This window comes from Callorhinus ursinus, unplaced genomic scaffold (genome assembly GCF_003265705.2).
Source record: "Callorhinus ursinus isolate GAN/ISIS: 27379988/994484 unplaced genomic scaffold, GSC_fseal_2.0 scaffold3, whole genome shotgun sequence".
NCBI lineage: Eukaryota > Metazoa > Chordata > Mammalia > Carnivora > Otariidae > Callorhinus > Callorhinus ursinus.
Window position 1 is genome coordinate 22,483,473 of NW_027397065.1, and position 23,007 is coordinate 22,506,479.

Here is a 23,007-nt window from a genome sequence, read left to right on the forward strand (position 1 = left end):
AATAGATTTCACATTTTTCATGATTTGGAGAAGCATATACTTAGTGTATTTTAAAGCTGAATGGGATTTTATAAATAATCTAACCACCTTCCACGGAAGCCAGGTCCCTCCAGATGCTCCAATGAAAAAGAGTTTCCTAAGTCTGTAAGTTTGGTGAAGAAAAAAGATCATCTCTCTCTCTCTCTTTGAAGAGTTGCAATGCATGGCATTACATTTAAGGCCCCAAGATGTCTTGCCTTGCCTTCCCTTCCAAAGAAGAGGAAAAGAAATAACTTTAATCCAGAATTTCACAAACTTAAACTCGATGTCAGAAATTGTAACATCTTCAATTTCTTGTTCCTTGGGATCTCCAATCCAGCTCAACTCCTTCATTTTACATTTGAAGACAAACTCAGTTACCTGACTGATCCCATATCTGACTAGCGTTGGACAGGGCCGGAATGGGACTTAACTCATTCTACTGCCCATTTCTTATATTCTGCTGATGTCAGTGAAAGAAAGCTGTAAATCAGCACATAAGGGTATTTCCCATTATTTGTCTGGAGTTTTTGCTTTTTCCATTAAAAGGAAAAAAAGCAATTGAATGTGAAGGAAATCCTAACTGAAAAAGATGAGTCACATTCTTTAATCTGTTGGAACATGGTAAAGCGTGCGAAAGTACTAGACAAAGATATATTTTTACTATAAAACAAACCAGAAATATAGATGTTAACTTGATGCTCTGCCCCTGTTGCACTTAAAGGATTTGCCACGTAGATTTTCTACTTGTTTTGAACAATCCCACATATTCTTCACTACCGTTCAACAATGAAATATACCCTTGTTTTGGCCAGTGGTGGTTTTTGCTTATTCAGCATCCATGCCTAGCTTCTGGAGGCTAAAAATCAAACCACCACCACAAAAACTTGGAAGAACTACTCTTTCCTTATTTGCATGCAGTCTTGGTGGGGTTGTCAATCAAGGGGCTCTTTATTCTTTTCCAAGGATAGCTATCTATGCCAATCAAATTCCTTCTCCCAGGAACTGGAATCCTGAGTATAGGGACACAAGGAAGGGAGAAATGTTAGAGCTGAGAAAGTCGAATGGCTGGGTCTTGACAAGGTAATTCTAATTATCCACTTGTTACTAGGTTCTGGACCCCCAGCACTGCCTCAGTTACTGTTCATCCTGTGGTCTTCAGTTAAATGCATCAATCTCTTTAGTAGGGAGAAAGTTCCTCTATTTTTGTTTAAGTTAGCGAGAACTGATAAATATTTGCAAGTGGAGAACCTTAATGAATGTAGTACCCATCTATGGTGCACTTTGCAAATGGATGAGGCATTACCAAATAGTAATACTTATTATAAGGGTCACACCATTGGTAATGAATTATCCCAGAAAGAGAGAGGACATAAAAATTATATTAAAGTACTGTAAGTGTGATAGGTAAAAATATAGCTGCTAAAATACCTGAATTAAATAGGCATTTTGCTTATTTTATCCATAAACAAGGTGTCAAAATTAATATATATATATATGGGTTTGATGATACCAATCTAGGGCTGTGTATTGATTAATCTGTTTCTGAAGGTGGAAAGAATGATACCATCTAGTGTCTTCATTGTATAATTCTATCAAGGAAGTGACAACCCTCGCTTTTTAGAGATGCCTTGAACTGAAGTGGAGTGTACAGTAAAATATAGATTTCCTCAAATGAATTGCCAAAACCATTAATCTTTATCTAAGGACCCATAATAACAGTTTGTTCTCAGTAGCAGGTGGGGGAGGGAGAGAAAATGTCTTCCAGAAAGCACTTTGGCAGTCAATCTGGTTGATAATAAAACTTGATGAAACATCTGTGATTAATATTAATTCTAATTCTCCCTTTAATGGATAATTGTGAAAAAGATAATTTATCCCATTTCATTTAGACTATAGCTGCATTTTTCAATTTAGGAAAAGAACATTTTTCCATGTTTCTCAGGTATGAGACTCCATGGGGAAGGAAAACAGGTGCATAAAACCTGCCAATGGCAATGCGATTTTCCAGTTAGCCCTGGAAAATATTCTGTGGGAATTCGGCTGACCACTGCAGTCTTGGATATGACCCACAGAATGGTTCTCTAAGTGATAGACTGGTATTTCTGTATCTCCACCACTGTAGAACATCCTAAATAAACCACAGTGAACTGACAATATATTTTGATCATATTTGATTCTGCAAAGAGAAAAATACCCTTGTGAGTAAATGACAGTAAGCTATTTCTGCCCACCAGTGTATTTCAAACTAGTTGATGATAGGAACTATTTTTGACACATGCAAATGTATAATTCAAAGTACCCATAAAAATTTGTCATGGAAGCTACCATTAATTTTGACAGAAACTAGGAGAGTAACTAATTGCCTTTCAAATATCAATATATTAAGAATACCATTTATTAAACTAGCACTCTAACTCATTTATAAACGGGAAATGTGAGGTATGGGTGGAAGCCCCCTGCCTGAATTAATACACCTAGTAAATACAAGATCCAGCTCTCCTCATTCTTGTCTCCCCCCCCTTTCTTTTAAAGATTTTATCCATTCATTTGCGAGAGAGACAGACAGAGAACAAGCAGGGCGAGCGGGAGAGGGAGAAGCAGACTCCCCGCTGAGCAGGGAGCCCGATGTGGGACCCGATCCCAGGACCCTGGGATCATGACCTGCGCCGAAGGCAGATGCTTAACCATCTGAACCACCCAGGCGCCCCATTGTCCCCTCTTTTTTATACTTACTAATATTTAAAAAGGAACCTATTAAACAATGGTCTTATTTTCTAGGAACCAGGATATATTATATGGTTAAAAACATGACTGCTGTCTAACCCAATATGTAAGTAGCAAAATAGTGATTAAATACACATCACTGTTGACCTTTAATCATAACCCAATCATGGCTCCATTTAGATATACTCCTTTTTTCATCAAACTCTAACTAAACACTGGGAAGAAAACAAATTGTCAAGCACGAAAGGTCACAGACAATAGGCAGCACCCACTTCTTCAATGTACCTTCCAAAACCCTGTGTCATGGAATTAGAATATTACAGGAACTTCTCGCTATTCTTTCCTTTTTCCCCAAGTACACATTTTCCTTCTGAACTGTTGGTCCAAAAGGAGTATTTCTTACTGCTTGATATCATGCCTGTTTCCTATTTTTATGTGGCTTTCTGATTCTTATCTGCACTTTCACAGGTTGCCACTTTGCAAAAGGAACTCATTTTATAACAAAAATTGTATAACAAAAATTTTAAAAATTGTATAAGAAATAAAAAAACCCCAAAGGATCAACTGGTTCTTGTTCTCATCAGTGGGGTAAAACTGAATCTTATTTATGAATGAAGCAAATGAGACAGTTTGTGTACTGAGGCAGAAGGAAGGATTTGTTATTATGACCATTGTGAATGAGCTGCCTCCCAGGATTTCCGTCTTAGTCTTTATTCTTAGACTGCTTGATCCCTTTCTAACCAGAGCTCCCTGGGTCATAAAAACCCTCACATGACCAAGACTGCCTTTTCTCAGCTGTTGTTCCATTCGCTCAAAGCTTCCAGTATCTACTTCTTTGTGGTCTTCAATTTAGACCCCTTTACTCCCACTTTAAGCCAATGTTCGCAAAGTGTGGTATGAATATCACCAGCAAGAGAAACTGCTGGAGAGCGTGTTAAAAATGAAGATCCCTACTGCAACCTCATAAAAGTTAATGAATCAGACTTTCTGGAAGTGGGTTCCAAGAAGCAACATTTTTACCCCCCTGTCACTAAAAGTAGCATGGTGTCTTACACCCTGAGACCTGAATTTCACCTTGCCCCTCAAGTCAGCATGTCACGTCTTTAATGTCTTCCCCCTGAAGCAATCCTCTCTCTTTTTTACGGATGGTGTCAATCTCATAATTTACTTTATTTCTTTTTGCTGTTATTTTCATGGATATATTTTGCTCACATTCAACTGCAAGCTCCTGGAGGACCAAGAATACATTGAGTACTTCCTATTCTCACTTTAAGGTGTCTGCTGCTTTGCCCTGACGGCTAAACATAGCTCAGTAAGTACTGATGGGTTCACTAATGAGAAAACAATATATAATACTCAAGTATATCCTTCTATAGCCACTGTAGATTTTTCTGTAGTCACAAATTAATGATGTACAAGTACCAACAGCCCATGTAGAGTTTAATAAATGGTTTTATATAGCATTTTTGAATATAAATATTTCAAGAAATAGCTGCAATAAATCTTCTAAAATGGTAAACACATCCTATCAAAAGGTCAGAAATTCTACTTGATTAAATTAATAATCCAGCAAATGTTATTGATGTAGCAATTCTACTTAATAAAAACATCACTAAAGCCTATGCAAAAAAAAAAATTAACTCTGCTCCTATGACAAAGAGGCTGAATAGACACAGAAGGCAATATAGAAACAACAGAAATTCAAGTAAAGCGTATTCATTTCTCTGAGATTAGAATAATTTCTCCTTAATACTGGTCCTTTTTATGCAGTAAGCTTCCGAACATACTTGTCATTCATGAAAAAGAGCTAGAAGCATGAACACTGGAGTCAGAACGCCTTTTCTCCACTCTGGGCTCCACCACCCGTGAGCAGCGTGGTTTCAGACAAGCTATTTGACCTGTCTGTGCCTCAGTTTCCTCACTGATACAATGAGAACAGTAATAGTGCCTAACACAGAGCTGTGATAACGTATGGATGACACAGTACCCGTAAACGTGTGGAATGGGTAAGTGCTCGCCCCCGGCCAGCTCCGATTCTATAACCAGCCAGCATCTAGCCCTGAAGTAAATTACTTCAACATATTTCTAGGATAAGGCCCAAATGAGTTTCCCCTTCAAAAACATACTACACCCTATTGCCTTCTAGGTAAGTGCTAAATTCCTCAGAACAGAATTAACAGCCCTCCCTAATCTGGCCCAATCTACCTACCCACTGTTATTTTTCAAAAACTTTCCATTCCAGTCAGACCTGTCTTTTCATTGATTCCCAGAGTCTGGCTGTTCTGATTTCCTTATCAGGAGAGGGGAGGCGGCAGAGCGAGGAAAGCCACGGGAGTGCTGTGAAGCTGGTTCTCTGGGGGGCTGCTGGGGGGTCTCCCCAACTCTGGAACCGTGCTCCTGAGACAGTGCCAACCCCCCCCCTCCCCGGTAAACTCCCGCAGCCGCACGTGGCCGCACGTGGTGCGGCAGTTCCTCACCTTCCTTCTAGAGATGCTATAAATTCTCCAAGGGAACCTTCTCCTCGTGGAATCTTTACTCCTTCTCCTCAAATTTGCAAAAATGTGTTAAAAACCCCAAGTCTGTGAAAATGGTGGATTTTAAAAAATAATAGCAACACTACAACTAGGAATAGTAATGGAAACACTAATTTGCTGCCGTGCTGCTTACAAACAAGGTAGAACAATCCTGAACATTTCATATTAACGGGCTGAGATGTGGAGACAGTTGGTCACAAGGCTTTGCAATATATTCAACAATGCCTCCACTAGGCTACTGATTCTGTTAATCAGATTTAAAGCTCTGAAAAATGACTCAGGGTACCAAAGAGACATACACTTTCAATAGTCCTGCTAATCATTAAATGTTTTCATCACAATTGAAATAGGGAGAGTGAATGACACATTTTATTCTGTTTTCATGTTCTGACCCCACAAGCCACTCAATAGTGCTCTACTGTGTGAAGCTCAGGGTTAAAGGACATGAAACATCCCTCTATAGGTACACGAGCCATTTTTAGAACTGGGTTTGCCTTAAGTTCCAGGGTGTAGGTAGGACTTATATAAAGACTTGCCAAGAGTGCTTGAAATCGGTCTTATTTTAACTTCTTTCATTTATTTACTTTTTAAGATTTATTCATTTGAGAGACACAGAGAGAGCACGCGTGCGTGCGAGCAGGGGGAGGGGCAGAGAGGGAGAATCTTCAGGCAAGCTCCCTGCTGAGCATGGAGCCTGACGCAGGGCTCCGTTCATCTCAGGACCCATGAGATCATGACCTGAGTCAGAAGCCCAACCAACTGAGCCACCTAGGCTCCCCTCATTTTAACTTCTTTTAAAATATTTATTATGGGGATACCTGGGTGGCTCAGTCAGTTGTGTCTGCCTTCGGCTCAGGTCATGATCCCAGGGTCCTGGGATCGAGTCCCGCATCAGGCTCCCTCCTCAGCGGGCAGTCTGCTTCTCCCTCTCCTCCTTGCTCATGCTTTCTCTCTCCAATAAATAAATAAATAAATCTTTAAAAAATAAATAAAATAAAAATATTTATTATGAATTAAGTGAGTAAAGAGCTTAGACTTGGAGTCAAAGTATGTGGCTCTGAATCCTGACTCCATTACTAAGGACATAATCTCAGGCAAGTTACTGAACCTCCCTCAGCCTGTTTTCCCATCTATACAATGGGGATGATAATAGTACCGACCTTACAGATGAGGAGTCAACCAGTGAAAAGTATAGTGCCTGGCACATAGTAAAATTGCAATAAATGCTAAATCACTGTAATTAGGGTTATCAGAACTCATACCTATCAGTCAAGGTATGAGGAAGCCTTTAGCAAAAGGCTGCTTTTACAATAATAACTGCTCTGAACGAAATTTCACTTAAATCATTGAAGTATTCATTACATGGTCTCAAAACTGACTGAACTTCCTGATGTATACGCAAGACCTTTAAGCAATCTCTTAAAAGTAAAAAAAACAAAAAACTGCCTATTCATATTTTTGGTTTTTATTTTACTCTTCTTGTTTAAATTTGTTCCTTAAGAATTAGGTCTAAAATAAAGCAAGAAGTTCGACATTTCAGGTTGAGGACCCACTGAAACTGTTAAAGCAAAACATACAGGGAAATTGCATGGATTCGGATTTAGCCAGAGCCTGTGATAATGTAGTTAAGGAGAAAATTAACCTGAACAAATTTTTGTAAAAAAAAAATTAGAAAAAGCAAATTCACATTAGAAACCAGATAGTAGAGCTAATAAAAACTGGTCAAGTTTAAATTAAAAACAATATATATTCCCTATTAATGACTCAGAGACATTATTTGGTTTTAAAGATTTGGGGTGTAAAAAAGGGAGTGCTAACTATAAACTAAAACTCACCTAACATTAATGTAGATCAAACTAGCTGGAAATACTGTACATCTCTGAAAAGAGTAAAACAAAAAGACATTATCATTTCAATTTCTAACAATAACAGACTGGCTGGCTATTCTCCAATTTGTGATATTTCACTTCTGGGGCTCAGAATGAATTAGTATTTTGTAAAGCTTTAAATTTTAAAACCAAACCTGGATATAGCACATACATTAAAGTTCTGTTCCTAATGTGAATTTTCTACAAACTGCCTAAAAATAGTCAATGGTAAAGGAAGCCTGTTGCCGAAGTCCACACATTTCCCCTATTAAACAGAGGTAAGCCATATCCCCCAGAAACCGTATTTCAAGCCCACAGGATACTCATGAACTAAAATAATGAATGATAATGCCTTGTTCCCTGCATTAATATTAAAGAAAAGAGAAAATAGAAAACTTTATAGCCACTATCAGCTCTCTGAACCATAAATCTCAGGTTCTGAGAATTGCTTCCCAAAAGGGTAGGGAGCGGGGATGAGCTGTGAGAGCACTTTGGAGCCTAGAGATATTTTTTAGCAAGCCAGCAAAGCACTGACACAAATTTCTACATATCTCTGGCTGTGAAAAGTCTCATTTGTGGTGATTTATATTTGCTCATAAAGAACTCTGTAGATAATATAAGCCTGCTGTGAGGCTGTATGACAACTTTCAAACCAAGAGTTACACGACCATTCTGTTAAAATAGAGCAAGAATAGATGAGTGGGAAAATCTGTAGAAATAGTATGTCTTCTGATGAAAGCCCAAAATCTGGCTCCTCCAGCATGCACAATGAGACTCACCTTTCGCTCTGTGTGTGTGTCTCCTGGATAACATTTCGGTCGTCCATACAAGAAAGTATTATTTTTTTTTTTCCCAAAGATTGACTAAGCGCGTTTGGTGTGTGCATGCTTGTGTAATTTACAACAAACGACACTTAGACAGCATCACACTGGAGTTCAGTTGCCTTAATAAGTTACTAAGGGAAACACAGAGAATAGCATGTTGACAACCCGAAGTCAATGAAGTATAAACACTGTTATTCCAAGTGTCACTGGCGTGTTATTTCCATTTCTCCTGGCATCTGCTCTATGTAACACTGCACATACACGCAATGCAGCAGCTCATTAAACTGTTTTCAGTTAACTCTACAACCAAATTAGTACATTACATGTTTATAAGGCTGAGAATTACTGCTTCCCTGTGAAATTACACAATTAATCAGGTGTGCATTATTTCTCTGGGAGATGTGGCCACTTTTGACATTTAGGGATTAACCCCCGCCCCCCCAAAAAAACCCAGTCCTTTCATTTGTTCCACTTCGGCATTTAGTCTCAGTGTGGTAAAAGGAAGCAAAAGGTGGCATAATTCCTTCCTCCCCCTTAGGAGGTCAGAGCTCTACGTGTTCCCTCAGTCTCATAATAGCATTTTAAATTCTTAAAAGGAGCCCAAATAAAAATTATTGTTTTTGAACTTCTTATCTGAGTGTCACAGGCTTTGAAAACTTCAAACAATGCAAAGAGTACTTATGAGTCTTTAGTTTCTTATGGCTTATACCATGAATTTCCATCAAGCCCCAATTATTCAACAGCTTTTAAGCTCCCTTTGCGAACTTTAAGGCGGCTCGCAAAGTCAAAACCTATTAAGCAGGGATGTTTGTTCCAGTTTCCTTTTTCACAGACCTGGCGTTCATTTCTCTGATTCTTTTTAACAGGACCTCATCCTTTAGACAAGTCATTTACCAGGGCATGCATTTCTTTTTTAAAAATTCTCCCCACCTGACCAAATAATACTGCCAACTTTTAAAAAAGAATAAATTGTTTAAAAATATCCTATGTTCCTATTAATTGCTTCCTCCACCTTTGGTTCTGCTCAGACAGTCTGAAACACGGGTCAAGCATCCACACTCCAAGCATGCCTGAGCTGATGCCAAGCATTCTTCATCAGAAGGTTAACAGGGCTCCTGGCAATAAACAACCGTTTTCGTAAGAGAAACTTACAATTAACATAGAAAAATATCCTGAAGTCTCAAAATATCCTCTTTTACGTTCTTTATTTAACCTTCATTTAAGAACCCTTGAAATTCATTCATGCTTTCCTAAAAGATGGCTAGGGACAATGTGAAACAGACACAATTCTCTAAACTCATTCTTTAAATGAAAAGGTGCATTCTCGCGGGTTCACTAAAGACTACTGAGGTACACAAAGGAAATAGAACAACTTTTCAGACAGAAATCTGATGTACTCTAGACAAACTTCCAGTGTCCAAGTGGAGGAAAACTGTTCCATTGGATGTTCAAAATAAAGCAAAACTTAAAAAAAAAAACTAAACTAAATAGGTTTGAGTGACTACAATATACTCTGTACCTGAGCAATTACTCTTTGATGTTTGTGCCATATTCATTCTTCTGCACTTTAGCAAAGATTAAAATGTGTCAATTTCTTCACACTGCCCTTCCACTCCTTTCTCTAGTAATATATATATGCCTTGATGAATACTATGTTCTGAGTCTACGTATTTAAGAAATTGTAGGAGATGAACTAGTATTCGAGCACAGTCCTTCTGGAAATTCCAGTTCCAAACCCGTTGAATCTCAGCTGAAGTATATGCTAGAGCATTTAATGTAAACTAAGACACCAGCAATCAAAAACATTTTTCAATAATAAAAGCAAAATGTGTGCATGTGTGTGTGTGTACACACGCACACACACACACTGGAGCAAATATTGAGTTGTTCATTTTACAAAAGAACATGGTACTCATAGGTCACCTCCCCTACAAGAGTAAAAGATTAAGATGGAAAAGATTACCTCCTGCTTTGATAAATGTGCTGTTTTGACACTCTTCTATTTCAATAAGAACAATTCAGAAAAAAGGCGGATTGGTGTGAACTGACAGGATCAAAATAATTCTTAATGTATATTACTAAGGTAAGCTGCTGAAAAACTGGACATCCAAAGAGGAATGAAGACTTCCTTAGGCAGATGTAATCCTAGCATAACATTCCTTCAGAATATAGGGCACATACTTAAAATATGAATCTTTACTAGGCATTTATGAAATTTTTTCTAAAGTATCAACGACGGCTATTCAAGATGCCGTAACTTCAAAGGACACACAAAAGTTTTTGTTGTTGTTATTGTTTTTAAGATTTTATTTACTTGAGAGAGAGCACGAGAGAGAGAAAGAGAGAGAGAGAGAACGAGCAGGCAGAGGGGGAGGGACTCAGGGCTTGATCCAGAACCCTGAGATCATGACCTGAGCCAAAGGCAGACTGACTCTTAACTGACTGAGCCACCCAGGCACCCCTCAAAGGACACCCAAGTTTTTGGACGTGAATTGCTGAAGTCATCTTTTTGGTGGTCCAACTGGTCCTTTAAAAATATTTATTTGAGCCTTGGGAATAAGAAAGATTGTGATAATAAACTATTATACCCCCATTTTATGGATGAAGAAAGTGAGGCTCAGTAAGGTTCAGTTTCCCACAGTCACATGGCTATTAAGAGTAGAGGGAGATTCGAGGGCGAGGCTGCATTCACCAGAGTCTGTGCCTTTTTTCTTTTAAAACCATATTCCACTCTCCCTTTTGATGTAGTGTATCCTCATTATAAGATCAAAGAACATTAATAAGAAACCACGGAATTGCAGTGGTGGGTACAGTAAAACCCAGGCTTCCAATTTATCTGCTTTTCTTAAACATCAGCATATAAGGAAAAAAATTTAATTGCTTTTTTGCCCTTGGTTTACTATTATGGCATTTATTTATTCAACAAATATTTACTGAACACCTATTCTAGATGCTATTTTCTATTATTTTTCAATGAAAATATAGCGTTCTAAATTAATATTATGGTTAAGCAGATTCCCATTATTATGGAGAGCTTGCCTGATTTTAGAAACACTTCTGTGAGAAACTATACTCTCAGTTCCAAACAACTCACCTGCAAATAAGCTTTTGGAACATAACCAGTTGGCAAGTGAGGGACTTTCTTTATGTTTGTATTCTCTGGCTTTACTGAATATTTTTATATTTCTTAAAAGGATAGTCAATAACTGTATTGTACAATCAATGATTTTGAAGCGGATCTTAATCATTTCAGCAAGGTATCTCTTTAGAAGTTAGGTTACTTATTTTGTCAGTTTTAAAAATTGTGTAGTACATCTGAAAAATGCCTCATAGCTTAAGACTGTAAACTTTAAAGCACATAAAGCAGAGAATTAGCAGTTAACCACATACATTTGAGTAGTTATATACTATGGATTGAAGAATGATGCCCATAGTAACATAGACTGTCCTCATGATTTTCTTTTTAATTTTGAAAAATATGTATTTCAAAAAGACTGGAGCAGAAGTCTTCAGCTCCCTGATTACCTTTTTATTGATGTTTTCAGGATTCTAACTTCAAAGAAATGGACTTTTTTTTCAGCTCTATACTTCTGTTACCATATCAACATGAAGGATTAATACTAAAACAACATGTGTACACAACTTTACTCACCAGTGAGCTTAGGAAGAGTGTGTTCCCTAATCATCTCTCAGAAACTCCTGGATTCCTTCTGGGTGCTGGGACTATAAACTTTTACTCTGACTACCTTCTTTTGAAGAAACTTAGATGTTTCTAACTTAGAAGATTTCTCTGCCTTTTTGGCATCATTTTCAGAAAATGACATTTGTCTTCTTGACTGTAGGTCTCTCATTCCTAAATCAAGTGTGCAATCATGATTCAGTCTAGAGGCTGAATATTCACTGGATTTAAGAATTTCTGTGTCCCAAATTCTGGGTCAGAAAGGTTATCATATTAAAAGGGTCGCCCATCTGGGAAGAGACAGTTGAAATATCCCTTGGAGATGGAGGAGTATTCTTTGGAGAGCTGAAATTGCATACATGTGTTTAAAATCTATCTTGCTATACTATCTGAGTTGGGGTTTCTGGCAGAGTTTATAAAGTAATATTCTCTAAACAGTAGTGCTCGTTGTTTTTAACCTTCTGGTAAAAAAAAAAATACAAAATAAGGTATGTTTTTCCTTTTTAAGCACAGAAGCCATAGGACTTTATCTCTTCAATTCCTGTTAGTTGTTTACTCACTTAATTTCCTCTCAGATCCGCCACTTCTTAATCTGTGCAAACTTTTCTCTAGTTACCTAACTGTGCCTCTGTTTCTTCCCCTATACAGTGGGACGTCAGGACAGAACTGCCTCCTCCTGCTGCTTTGAGAATTGTAGGGGTTTAGAGCAGTGTTTGGAATCGAGTGCTATGTAAACACTGGGGACCTTCACTTACTGAGCATCTACTATGTGCCAAACAATGTAGTACAGGACCTAGAGCAGGCGGGGCATAAGCAAACACCGGTAAATACACAGTGTCAAGGGTGATGAGCGCTTGAGAGATACTAAAGCAGGGTAAGAATGTAGAGGATTACGGAGACGTTATCTTTACAAAAGGGAGATCAGAATGCCTCTCCGATAAAGACGTTTCTTTAGAGCAGACAGGAGGAAAGTGAGAGCAAGGGAAGTGGATGCCTGGAGCAAGGAGAACCCCAGGCAGAGATAAGATAAGGCACCAGGGCCCTCCTGTGGAGTTTGGGGGTGGGCACGAGCTAGGAAAGAGGAACAGGAAGAAGGGCTGATGGGGGTGGGGCTGGAGTGGAGACAAAACGGCAGAGGGAGAGGACAGGAAGTCCAAGAGGCAAGGGTGGGGAACACAAGGGTCCCGCCACAGAGGACCCTGTTGGCCAGGTTAGAGACTCAGGATTTTGTCTTACTCAGACAGGAAGTCACTGGAGGGCTCTGCCAGGGCAGTGACATGAATGGGGGAAACAGGAGCCTGCTGCACTAGTCAAGACCATGGATGACGGGGACTCAGATAGGTTGGCAGGGGTAGACCGAGTTCAATAATGTTAAGATGCCTCTCCGCTCTGCGTTCGCCCTCAACATAGCCCTTTAACTGGCATTTACTGATCACCTTCTAAGTAAAGTGTTGGGCTGAGACACTTTATGGATGTTATTTCTTACCCTGGTGTGCAGACCTTTAGATAAAATATAGTAAGATTAGGATATTAAGGCTCCCAAGAAACGTTAAAAACCATCTACTGCAACTACGTCATTTTACAGCTGTGGAAGTAGAAATCCAGAGAGATGAAATGATTTGCCCAAGATCATACAGTTAGTGAGGCCAAGAGAAGGGCCCAGGCCGCAGTTTTCCTTCTTTTACAAAAGAGGATTTTCAAAATGAGTGTTTTACTGACTTATAAAAATAACTTAAAGTGCCCTATTTATTTCCCTTTGCCTCTTCTGATTTAAAAATAACAGCAGCAAAACTTCTTTCAAACTTGTTCTCATTAGGTTAATATTTATGAGAATCATTTCTAAAATGAGTACTTCTGAAGTTTCTAAAATAACTCTTTGCCTTAGGAAGTCTATATAAATGACTATTGCCATAATCTATTGACTGGCAGTTCTGCAAATCTATCACTGATAGAAATACCACCAACTTTCTGTAATTACTTTAGTATGCCAATCTCTTACCAGAATAACTTCTGTAGATTAAAAACACTATTTGTCATATTCAAGAATGGGCTTGGTCTGCCTTTGCAGTACCAGCGACTGTAACAATTTAATATATTGCCTGTTCCCAAGGAAAGGAGGACATAGCACAGAGTCAGTCTTGGGGACAAATAAAGGATCTAGAACAGTGAAGGACATTTTCCTAAAGTAAACAGGAAATTTCACATATTTCCAACTACTCTGTTTTCTTAATTTTGTATAACTCAAACACATATGAAGAAGGAAATCAATGTTACTGAGGATAAAGCAGAACTTGATCAGAACGTTCTAAATTGTGTCCTCCCTGAGTAAGTGATGAATGGATTTTCTGCTATGAAATCCTCCTCTCTTTCCCCAAGGCCAAGTGTGAATTTGAATTTGGGTTCTCACCACTATACTCAACCCTTCCTCCAGCACTGTAAAGCAGGTCCACCAAAGGGCTACAGCTTTCTTTTTTCTCTTGGAAGACTTGTTAGAGATTTCAAGCCCTCGAGGATCTGAAATGGTCTAAGAACATTTTATAAAATTGACCGGTGGGCGACTAGTCAGGCTTGTTCCCGAGATAGGCAACGGAGCTTCTTGTAAGGTAATAAGTATGAAAAGAGCCATTTCCCAATCATCTTGTTCATTCCATGCATATTAGGAGAGAGGAAAATTCAACTGAGGGCCAATTCTCCCCTAAGAATCCTTTAGTTTAATTATGACCACAGTATATTAAACGTCTGTAAGACATCCACGTTAGCTCTGCCACTCTTGCTCTCAGCAGTGAAAGGAAAAGAGAAAACCCTTTCCCTACTAAAGACAGGGAAGGATGCTCTTGTGGTTCTAAAACATGGTTGAAAGTTCAATTTAACTGACTATGAGGCCACTGTGCTTCTTATAAATGAACATCTCTTTGCCGCTAATTTTGTGCTATTTTACCTTTCATTAAAAAAAGTAATTCAGGTTAAACTCAGCTGAACAGCAAAAAGCTCTTGATATTTTGAAGCATTTTGGAACAATTACTTTGACAGGAGCCCTTGACAGTTAAATGACTCTGTTAAATGAATGTTATAGAAGACACATAATGATTTTTAGTGAAATATTGAATTTAACCACAAATGAGGAAAAACCAGTCATAAGCACTATGGGTATATTTGAATAATAACATCTTGCTTATGAACCTCAATGGATTCTATAATTTCTAATAATCATGCAATCAACTACTTAGCTGGTATGTTTCCTATCTCAGTGCTCTCAATTCAGTTTTGGTTTTTGCTTTTGTTGTGTTTTAATCTGAGAAATCAATATGTAAATTGTGAAATTGGCAATGATTTCCTCTTACATCAGTAGGATATTTTAGAATTAGGCAATTAATGATCGCCGTCCCGCCACTAACGTCTCCCTCTTTCCTTTTTCCCATTTGCTGAATGAGATTCTTTCACAGAGTAAAAAATCAGGAAAAGGCAGGAGCCTGGTGCCTGAGAACATGTGAAGTCAATGTAGGTCAGTGTTTCCTCCATCCGTGGGACTCAATATTCCTTTTCTTATTTTATGGATTGAATGTGAGATAGTATCAAGACTCTTACGTGTTTTCTCATGACTAATGACTAAAATATGTACTGAGATAATAAAACTGGTACTGTTCAATTTCCTTTTTTAAATTCAATCTCAATATAAGTGGGAGTGCCCGTGTGATAGTGAAATCTGGCTTAATATAAAATTCTGTTTTCTGGAGAAGAGGAGCTAGATATCCTTGTAGACTTAAAAAAAAAATGGGTTAGGAGTCTGTGGGGACATTCAGGGTGAAGAAACGGAATCAGAAAAACAGGAATGTTCTTTATCTTGCTTGTCTGGCAAGGAGGGGTTAAAAGTCAATGCCAAGCACACTGGGTGGTATTGCTTGGATCTCTCCCCACTGCGTGCAGCCACACTTCCTGATTCTTTCAAGGAGTTGAGGTACGTGTACCCTTGAACCCAGTGCTCCCTGCATTTACTTTCCTTCAGCAACCACCTATTTATTTGCCTCTCCTCCCCACCAGATGGTCACTCCCTGAGGACAGGAATCTCTTTTGATCTTGCACCCCACAACATTTCTGAGCCATGAAAAGTCGTTCAAAAAATGTACTTCTGAGCAAAAAATGTTTAGCTCCTTCAGCTGATAGTGAAAATATTTGGAAAAGGCCAGATAGTTTAAATATTTGATACTAGCGAAGGAAAAGTCCAGATATACAGCAAGCGGCCTAGATTAAATGTCACCTGTAACCACCCTAACTCAAAGAGTGGTCCATAGACCAGCAGCATCAGCCGTCACATGGGCGCTTTATAAACATGGAACCTCAGGCCCCACAGCAGACCATCTGAATCAGATCTGCATTATAACGAGATCCCCAAGTGACTTATGAAAAGTAAAGTTTGAGAAGCATTTACCTAGATTATATGACTAGTAGGATGCCCGAAGCAGTGATGGTGTATGTCACGGACGGAAAACAAGGCTACAGCAATATGATTAATGCGCAGGTCAGCTGAGAAAGTTTTAGAGCTCTGTCGGAACAGAGTCAGAGGTGGGAAACTCACTTATACCAGTTCCTCTGGAACCCTTTCTAGATACTTCTTCATGCTCTTGCCTGTTTAAAGACACAGCTGCTCTTAATAATTGTCTCTTCTCCTTGATGCAAAGAGAGTATTTATTGTCAGCATGCTGACATTTGCAGGAGTTTTGGCTTTCTCCACTGCAAGTGTGGATGATTGAAAGGATATTGCTGACACCTGAATAAGAAATCCAATGACTCCAAGCATTGTAAATTTAATTATTTCCTTTAATTTTTTTTTTCAGGAATCTCTTTTTCTTTTCCTCAGCTTTGGAGAAGTCCTAGCAATTTTCATTTAAAAGAAATACAAGTCAGCAGTGGTTCACTGAACAGGCTGACACGCAATTTCATAGGGGGAGAGGAGCTGTGTCTTTAATCTAATTTGTGCTCTCAATTCCCAGCTAATGTATCTAGGGATCTTGATGTATGCATTTACAAGGAGACGTCTGTAATGCAGAGTCCAGCTCTCTGCAATTCTCTGAAACATGGGTAAAAAATTAGTCTGGGCGCTCGCAGCTGCCCCACAACACAATAAATCTCTGTATACTCACAGATGTAGAAATATTCCCGGCCGGGCCTGAATTCAAATCCCAGAGAAAAGGGTGTGAAGAGCTGGAATTTCTCAGAGAACTTGAGCGGTCCGTTTGGAGAGTGGGGCCGGTTACATTCCCATCTCTTGAACCCTTTGGAAGTATGGTCGCAGGCACTGTACCCATCAAAGTTCACCATGTATAGGACATAACGCTCAGTCTTGTCTTCTGGGACCGAGTCCTCATAGTGAGGGCAGAAAACATCCAGGTAGTCATTGATACAGACGTCAATGTGGTAGTCCCCTCTCTGGAATCTGTGGGAAGAAGAAAAAGATGAGATTATTCATACAGAAAAGACTTCCTGCTCGGAGTCATCAGTGGTGGAATAATTTTAATAACGCTGGTGCTAACATTTATTATGACAAATTTTTATTGCATCCCATTAGGATGTGGGATATGTGACTCTTCCAAATCTCAGCAACAAGAGTTTTACAGAAGAATTCATTTACATTGTTTTCAAAACACCCTAAATATGGAACTCCTCACATTCATTTTCAGTCGGGAAGAGACTGCCTTGCTGTGTTCCTTTCATTCTTAAAATCACATCTATTGAAGCAAAGTTTTGATATTTCGAAACAGCGTTTCATTTAATGAGTGTTTCTGAATAAATGAATAAGTCATTTAAAGAACAAATGAATGACTGAATTGTTTTTGCTATAATTGAGACCATTCTCAATTTCCTATGCAAATATAGAGAAGCAGAGTCATAAAATTGAGAGAATTAGGATCATAAAATTTAAAGGTTGGAAAGAAAATTCTTAGAACACTTCCACATTAGAGAAAGGCACAATGGCACAATGATAGAGCAGTGAGTGACTGAGCTAGATCTGGAGCAGTGACTTTGGGTCCTAGTCACCCTTTTCCCTTAGTGAATCTGCTTATGTCACAAACACATTTCAGCTGATCTCTTTTGAGGCCCCATCATTTTCTATATTAAGAAAATTAAAACCAGCTAAATCAAATGAGCTCCTCCCCCCATTTCTTTGTGTTCCAGGGCCGTACTAAAGAGTAGTGCAAGTAACAAGCCAGACAAACACAGCAAAACCCAGGCCCACTTCCATCCTGAAAGAGTTAAAATACACAACACACACACACACACACACACACAAACACACACACACACACCACTGTATACATCACACCATCTGCTTCAGTTCCTAACCTTACAAAAGTTTTGCTTATTTGTGTTAACTAATAACACCTTTCCCCATCAGCTGAACAGACTTCTCAGGAACTAATGATGTGTGAAACAGGAATTGTTATGTATACAACTTTCTAAAACCAGGACAGAAAAGCCTACAAAACCCTCTGTTTTCAGCTAACGAGGAAAGTCTCTGAGCCCTTAGAAGGTTGATCATAAAACGGTGTTACTGCCAGAACACAAACGCCCATCAAGTCATCTAGTCTTCGAGTCCGACGGTCTCAGTGCGAACACTTTCCAGGGGCAGTGAGCTGGTCTATTCCATTTTGGGGCATCTCTAAATTTTAGCAGGTTTCTTCTTTTTTGATTTGAGCACAAATCTGCTTCTGTGCAGCTTCTCTCCAGTGATCCTGCTCTGGCTGCCTGACACCACAAAGAACAAGTCTACCTCCTCTTCCACCAGGCAGTCCATAAAACACTTAGAGTTGTCAACTACATCTCTATGTCCTCCTTTCTCCATACTTGAAAATCCTGATTTGTTTGGTTATTTCTGCTCCCAGGCTCCTCACATTCTAGATTCTTAACTCTCCTCATGTCCTCTAGTTTCCCAGTGTTCTCCTTAAAATGCAGCACCCAAAAACCACCTCTTCGGACACGTTGTTGTGACCAGTGCTCAGCCCAGGAGATCTACTACCACCTTCACTCCGGATGCTAAATAGTCATTGACGAAGCCGAGATTCCCTTCTGAAATAGGACATGATAACAAATGGAAACTGCTCATTTTAGTGAGTAGACCTCGATTTAAGGACTAGATTGCTATTGGTTGAGCGCGAGAGTCATAAACCATCTGAGCCTCAGTTTCCTCAAATGTAAGTTGGAATGACAATGAGAATCTGCCTTGCTAACCTCACATGACTACTTCAAGTCAGAGATGATGAAATGTATGAAAAGCACCATGTGAGGGGCGCCTGGGTGGTTAGTAGGTTAAGCATCTGCCTTGGGCTCAGGTCATGATCCCAGGGTCCTGGGATCGAGCCCCATGTCGGGCTCCCTGCTCAGCGGGGAGTCTGCTTCTCCCTCTGCCTGCCACTCCCCCCTGCTTGTTCTCTCTCTCCCCCCACCCCATCAAATAAATAAATAAAATCCTTAAAAAAAAAAGAAAAGCACCATGTGAATTCACAGCATTATTATGAGGATACATTAAAGCATATTAAAATTGGTAACAAATTAACTTTTCAACAACAGCAGTAAATGTAAACAACAACAATAAAAATAATCCCTGTTTCCCTTTTTAAAAATCCCTAAAGATGGGAAATCATTTAAAAATCCTAAATTCTGTCTTCAACTATCAAATGATCCACAGAAACTTCATTTGATCAATGCTTTTGAAAAGCAGCATGCTGATTTATACAAGGAGAACAAGGAAAGATGACCAGATCACTTTTCAGAGGATCTCAAAATGCACGAACATTTTTTAAAAGATTTTATTTATTTGAGAGGGGGAGAGAGAGAGAGAGAGACAGAGAGAGAGCACAAGCAGGGAGAGTGGGAGAGGGAGAAGCAGGCTCCCCGTGGAACAGGGAGCCCAATGTGGGGCTCGATCCTAGGACCCTGGGATCATGACCTGAGCCGAAGGCAGATGCTTAACCGACTGAGCCACCCAGGTGCCCCAAAATGCATGAACATTTAAAGAAAAACCCTTGAAAGTATTTATTTCTTTATATTTACAATGATCACGGAACTAGGTTTACTTTTTCTTCATTACCAGCAGACGATGATTTGTCAAGATGCAAGGAAAGCCTGTGTTGCTTTTAAAAGATTTCTGAACATCAAGGTAACATCACTGCCAAAGTACAAAGAAAAGACACTGCAACATTCAGATAAAAGGGTGCTGGGATATGAATCATCAGCACTCAGAGTAGCTTGACGGTTCTGGATTGGAGCCAGATGAGAACTGCAGCAGAAGGCAATGCCCAGATGCACTTTATATTATTATATTATTATTATAGATTTTAAAGACATTCAAGGGGGAAGTTTTTCCTTTCTCTAAGTGTCACTCATTTTAGCTTCTATTAGCACTTGACACTGCCTAAAAGTGAAAAAAAAAAAAAATCAAAACTGCCACTGTCCAGACCCATTCTGTTTTTTGATGCTTCGAATTTAGCTTCCCTTTCCCAACTTTTATCCCTGTTAATACTGCTTAAGTTGTAATAAAACAAGCCATGAGCTTGAAGACACATTTTACATTGGGTTGACCTTATCCCTTTCTGATGACATTTTGCTTTGTGTGGGGTGTTTAATGAGTCACCATGGAGCCTACTGTGAACATGTGATCACCCCAGTGATTTCTACCCTTCTATCCATATGACAAAGATGACAATTCACCACACAATCAACTTAACCCGTTTCAGATCTTTCATTTGCACAAGTTAGTTTACTAAATCAATTTTCAAAGAATGGACAATAGGACAATGTGAACATAAAAACAATGATAAACTAGAACTCATAAAAGGCATTCCTGGGACATACTCAAGTACAATCCAAAGAAGTTTTTAGGGTCAGATATTCTAAACACTACCCCGGATCATGCTCTTTAGCTACGAAATAGTACTGAACCATTCTTTTCTGGCCCTACTGTGAAGAGGCACACGTGTATGGCTAATATAATTGAGTGTTTATTATGTTACATTCAGTACCTCGATTTAATCTCCATCACAGATCCTATGGAACAGACACTATTAGTACAGCCTTTTAAAAATGAGGGTTTTGAGACTAAGAAATCAAGCAATGTGCCCAACGTCACACAGGTAGTAAAATGTGGCGGCAGAAGTCAAGCCCAAGCATTCAGACCTCAGAACTAAAGTTCTTCACTATTCTACCTCCTGAGAGAGAAAATCGCCAAAGTTCGTAAGTCTATTCTTTATTCCCACAGAGGGACAATTCTAGTTCTTGATGGGGTTCCAGTTCTCTGCTTCATTCACTGATGCAGCAAACACCTGCTGCATCCAGGATCTGCCGTGTTATGGCTTTACCTGTGTTGTCCTATGAAATCCTCATTAGATGGTTATAGTTGGTTTTATTTTCCCAATGAGGAAATGGCATTCAGAGAGGTTGTCATCCTCTAAGTTCATTTTTACCCCATAGGAAATGAGCAGCAGAGTTAGGATTTCGACCTAGTCTTACCTGGTCCTGAAGCCAATTCTCTTTCCTCCTAAATGCCATGGTTCCAAAGTTTTTACCAGTTGTTGTAATTCTCCTCACCTGAAGGAGCCCTTTTACGGGTTTCGGTGCCACTGGGTTACCTTATGTTTATACTGACCTTCTAGGAAAGGCGGGTGCAAGGTGTCTGGGCCCTGCTCCCTCCCCACAATACTGGTCCCAAACGCCTAAACTGAAGGGTATGTTGGCATCCAGAATGCGTCTCACACAGCAGGGTTAGCTCCTGACTCCGGCACAGCAGTCTGGTTTTTCACAGAATGAAGTGCTGTTAGGCTCAGAAGCTGCAGCTATAAAGGATCTCCCCCACCCCGCCCCTTCAGGAAATGGCTTTCATTCCTATTAAAAGAGCAAATTCAAATCTAGGAAGAATGATTCCATATGCCAGTATTTACAAATGTCATGGGTGGCACGGCTGCTGCTTTAAGCACATTTGCAAATTTCTTGGAAATTTTCTTGTAAAGGTTTCCCCCTTGCTCCTTATCTTTAATTCCATCCATTGTATCTGTGGTGCTCTACCTCTCTGAAATCATTGCGTATTATGAATTTCTGGCTGCACACCAACAAGCCAGCAATAATTACAATACAATCTCTACTAAATTATCACAGTGGTTTACAGTGTAAAAGCATTCACAGTTACCACACTTAGAAAAGTGATTGTGTTTGAGTAATATGATTACTGCCCTGCGTTCTCATTATACAAAAGTCTCAAATACCAGGAAACATCTTATATGCCTAGAAAGATGGCCCTTGCTCTCCACTGACCTACGCGGCTACTAGGGATCGGGCTCCATATAACATATTATATATAACTCTGTGAAGGCATGAATACATTGTATACATTTACCAAAATTTGACAGTAGACTGGTTGAGAATCAATGTCATTCATACATATTACGAAAGGGTCATGTTAGTTAATGAAGAGGAAGAAAACTCAGTATGGCAACTAGTTCTTTGTTACCAATGCAATTATCAAGCACGAATCATGCACTTTATGATAGTTCTTAATGCCCCAGAAGCTGCCTGGGAGGGTGGATAAAAAGCACATTTGAAGGCTGCTGATACAGCAAAAGTAACAACTGCAGTTGGGATTTTAGTTAGAAGGTCTATGTCTATTTGCAGACGTGTGTTTGTCTCAGTTTGTCTTCAGTGTTTACCTGAGGACATCCCTCAGCTAACTACAGTTTTGATTATAGATTTAAAACAATTCTTAACATCTCTCTCCTTATTTGACCTGTCTGCAGAAAATGATTCATGACTTGAAATCAAACAAAATCAAAACCCAGATGAGGTAACCAGTCAACAATTTGCCTTTTCACTTAGTGATCAACAGGGCCCCAGCTTTCTACCCAGACAGGGACCACACATGGCTTCCTGACCACGGTTAGCAAGAACCAGGAAGACTTGGCTCCCTCTAAACTCGGTAATTTATTTTCCAACAGAAAGAACGGACATATAGTTCTCGAATACTCTAGTCCTTGACCAGCTTCAAGTGGAAGTTCTCAATTTACTATGGCCCTGCCCTCGGTTCCTCCACGGTGGCAAGTGGATGTTGCCTAGCTTGCTTTCTCAGTGGGTGGTTTTTCTTGTCATTGCCCTCACTACCTCCTCTACCCCATATGCTCTTGGGCTGTGGATCCTGACTGCCAGGAAGGCCAACCCCAAAAGGCCGGGCAGGCCGGGCCTCTGGATTCCGGGCTGTAGAGGAGTAGCATCCTAACCTTCCTTCTCTGAGTTCATCTTTAGCCACTGTCCCCTGTGGTGTTGCTCCTCTCCTCCCTTCCTCATCTGCTAAAGCCAAAATGCGTTTCATTTTAGGAGCT

The 23,007-nt window shown here is 39.5% G+C and overlaps 1 protein-coding gene across 3 annotated transcripts in view; it reads right to left on the reverse strand.

The window, feature by feature from the left end:
* EFNA5 (ephrin A5) overlaps positions 1-23,007 on the reverse strand; it is a 271,998-nt gene that overhangs the window by 31,115 nt on the left and 217,876 nt on the right. For all 3 annotated transcript variants that reach the window (XM_073888917.1, XM_073888921.1, XM_025866609.2), the window contains one exon: positions 16,789-17,081. In XM_073888917.1, the coding sequence (XP_073745018.1) occupies positions 16,789-17,081 (293 nt within the window). The remainder of the gene's footprint in view (positions 1-16,788; positions 17,082-23,007) is intronic.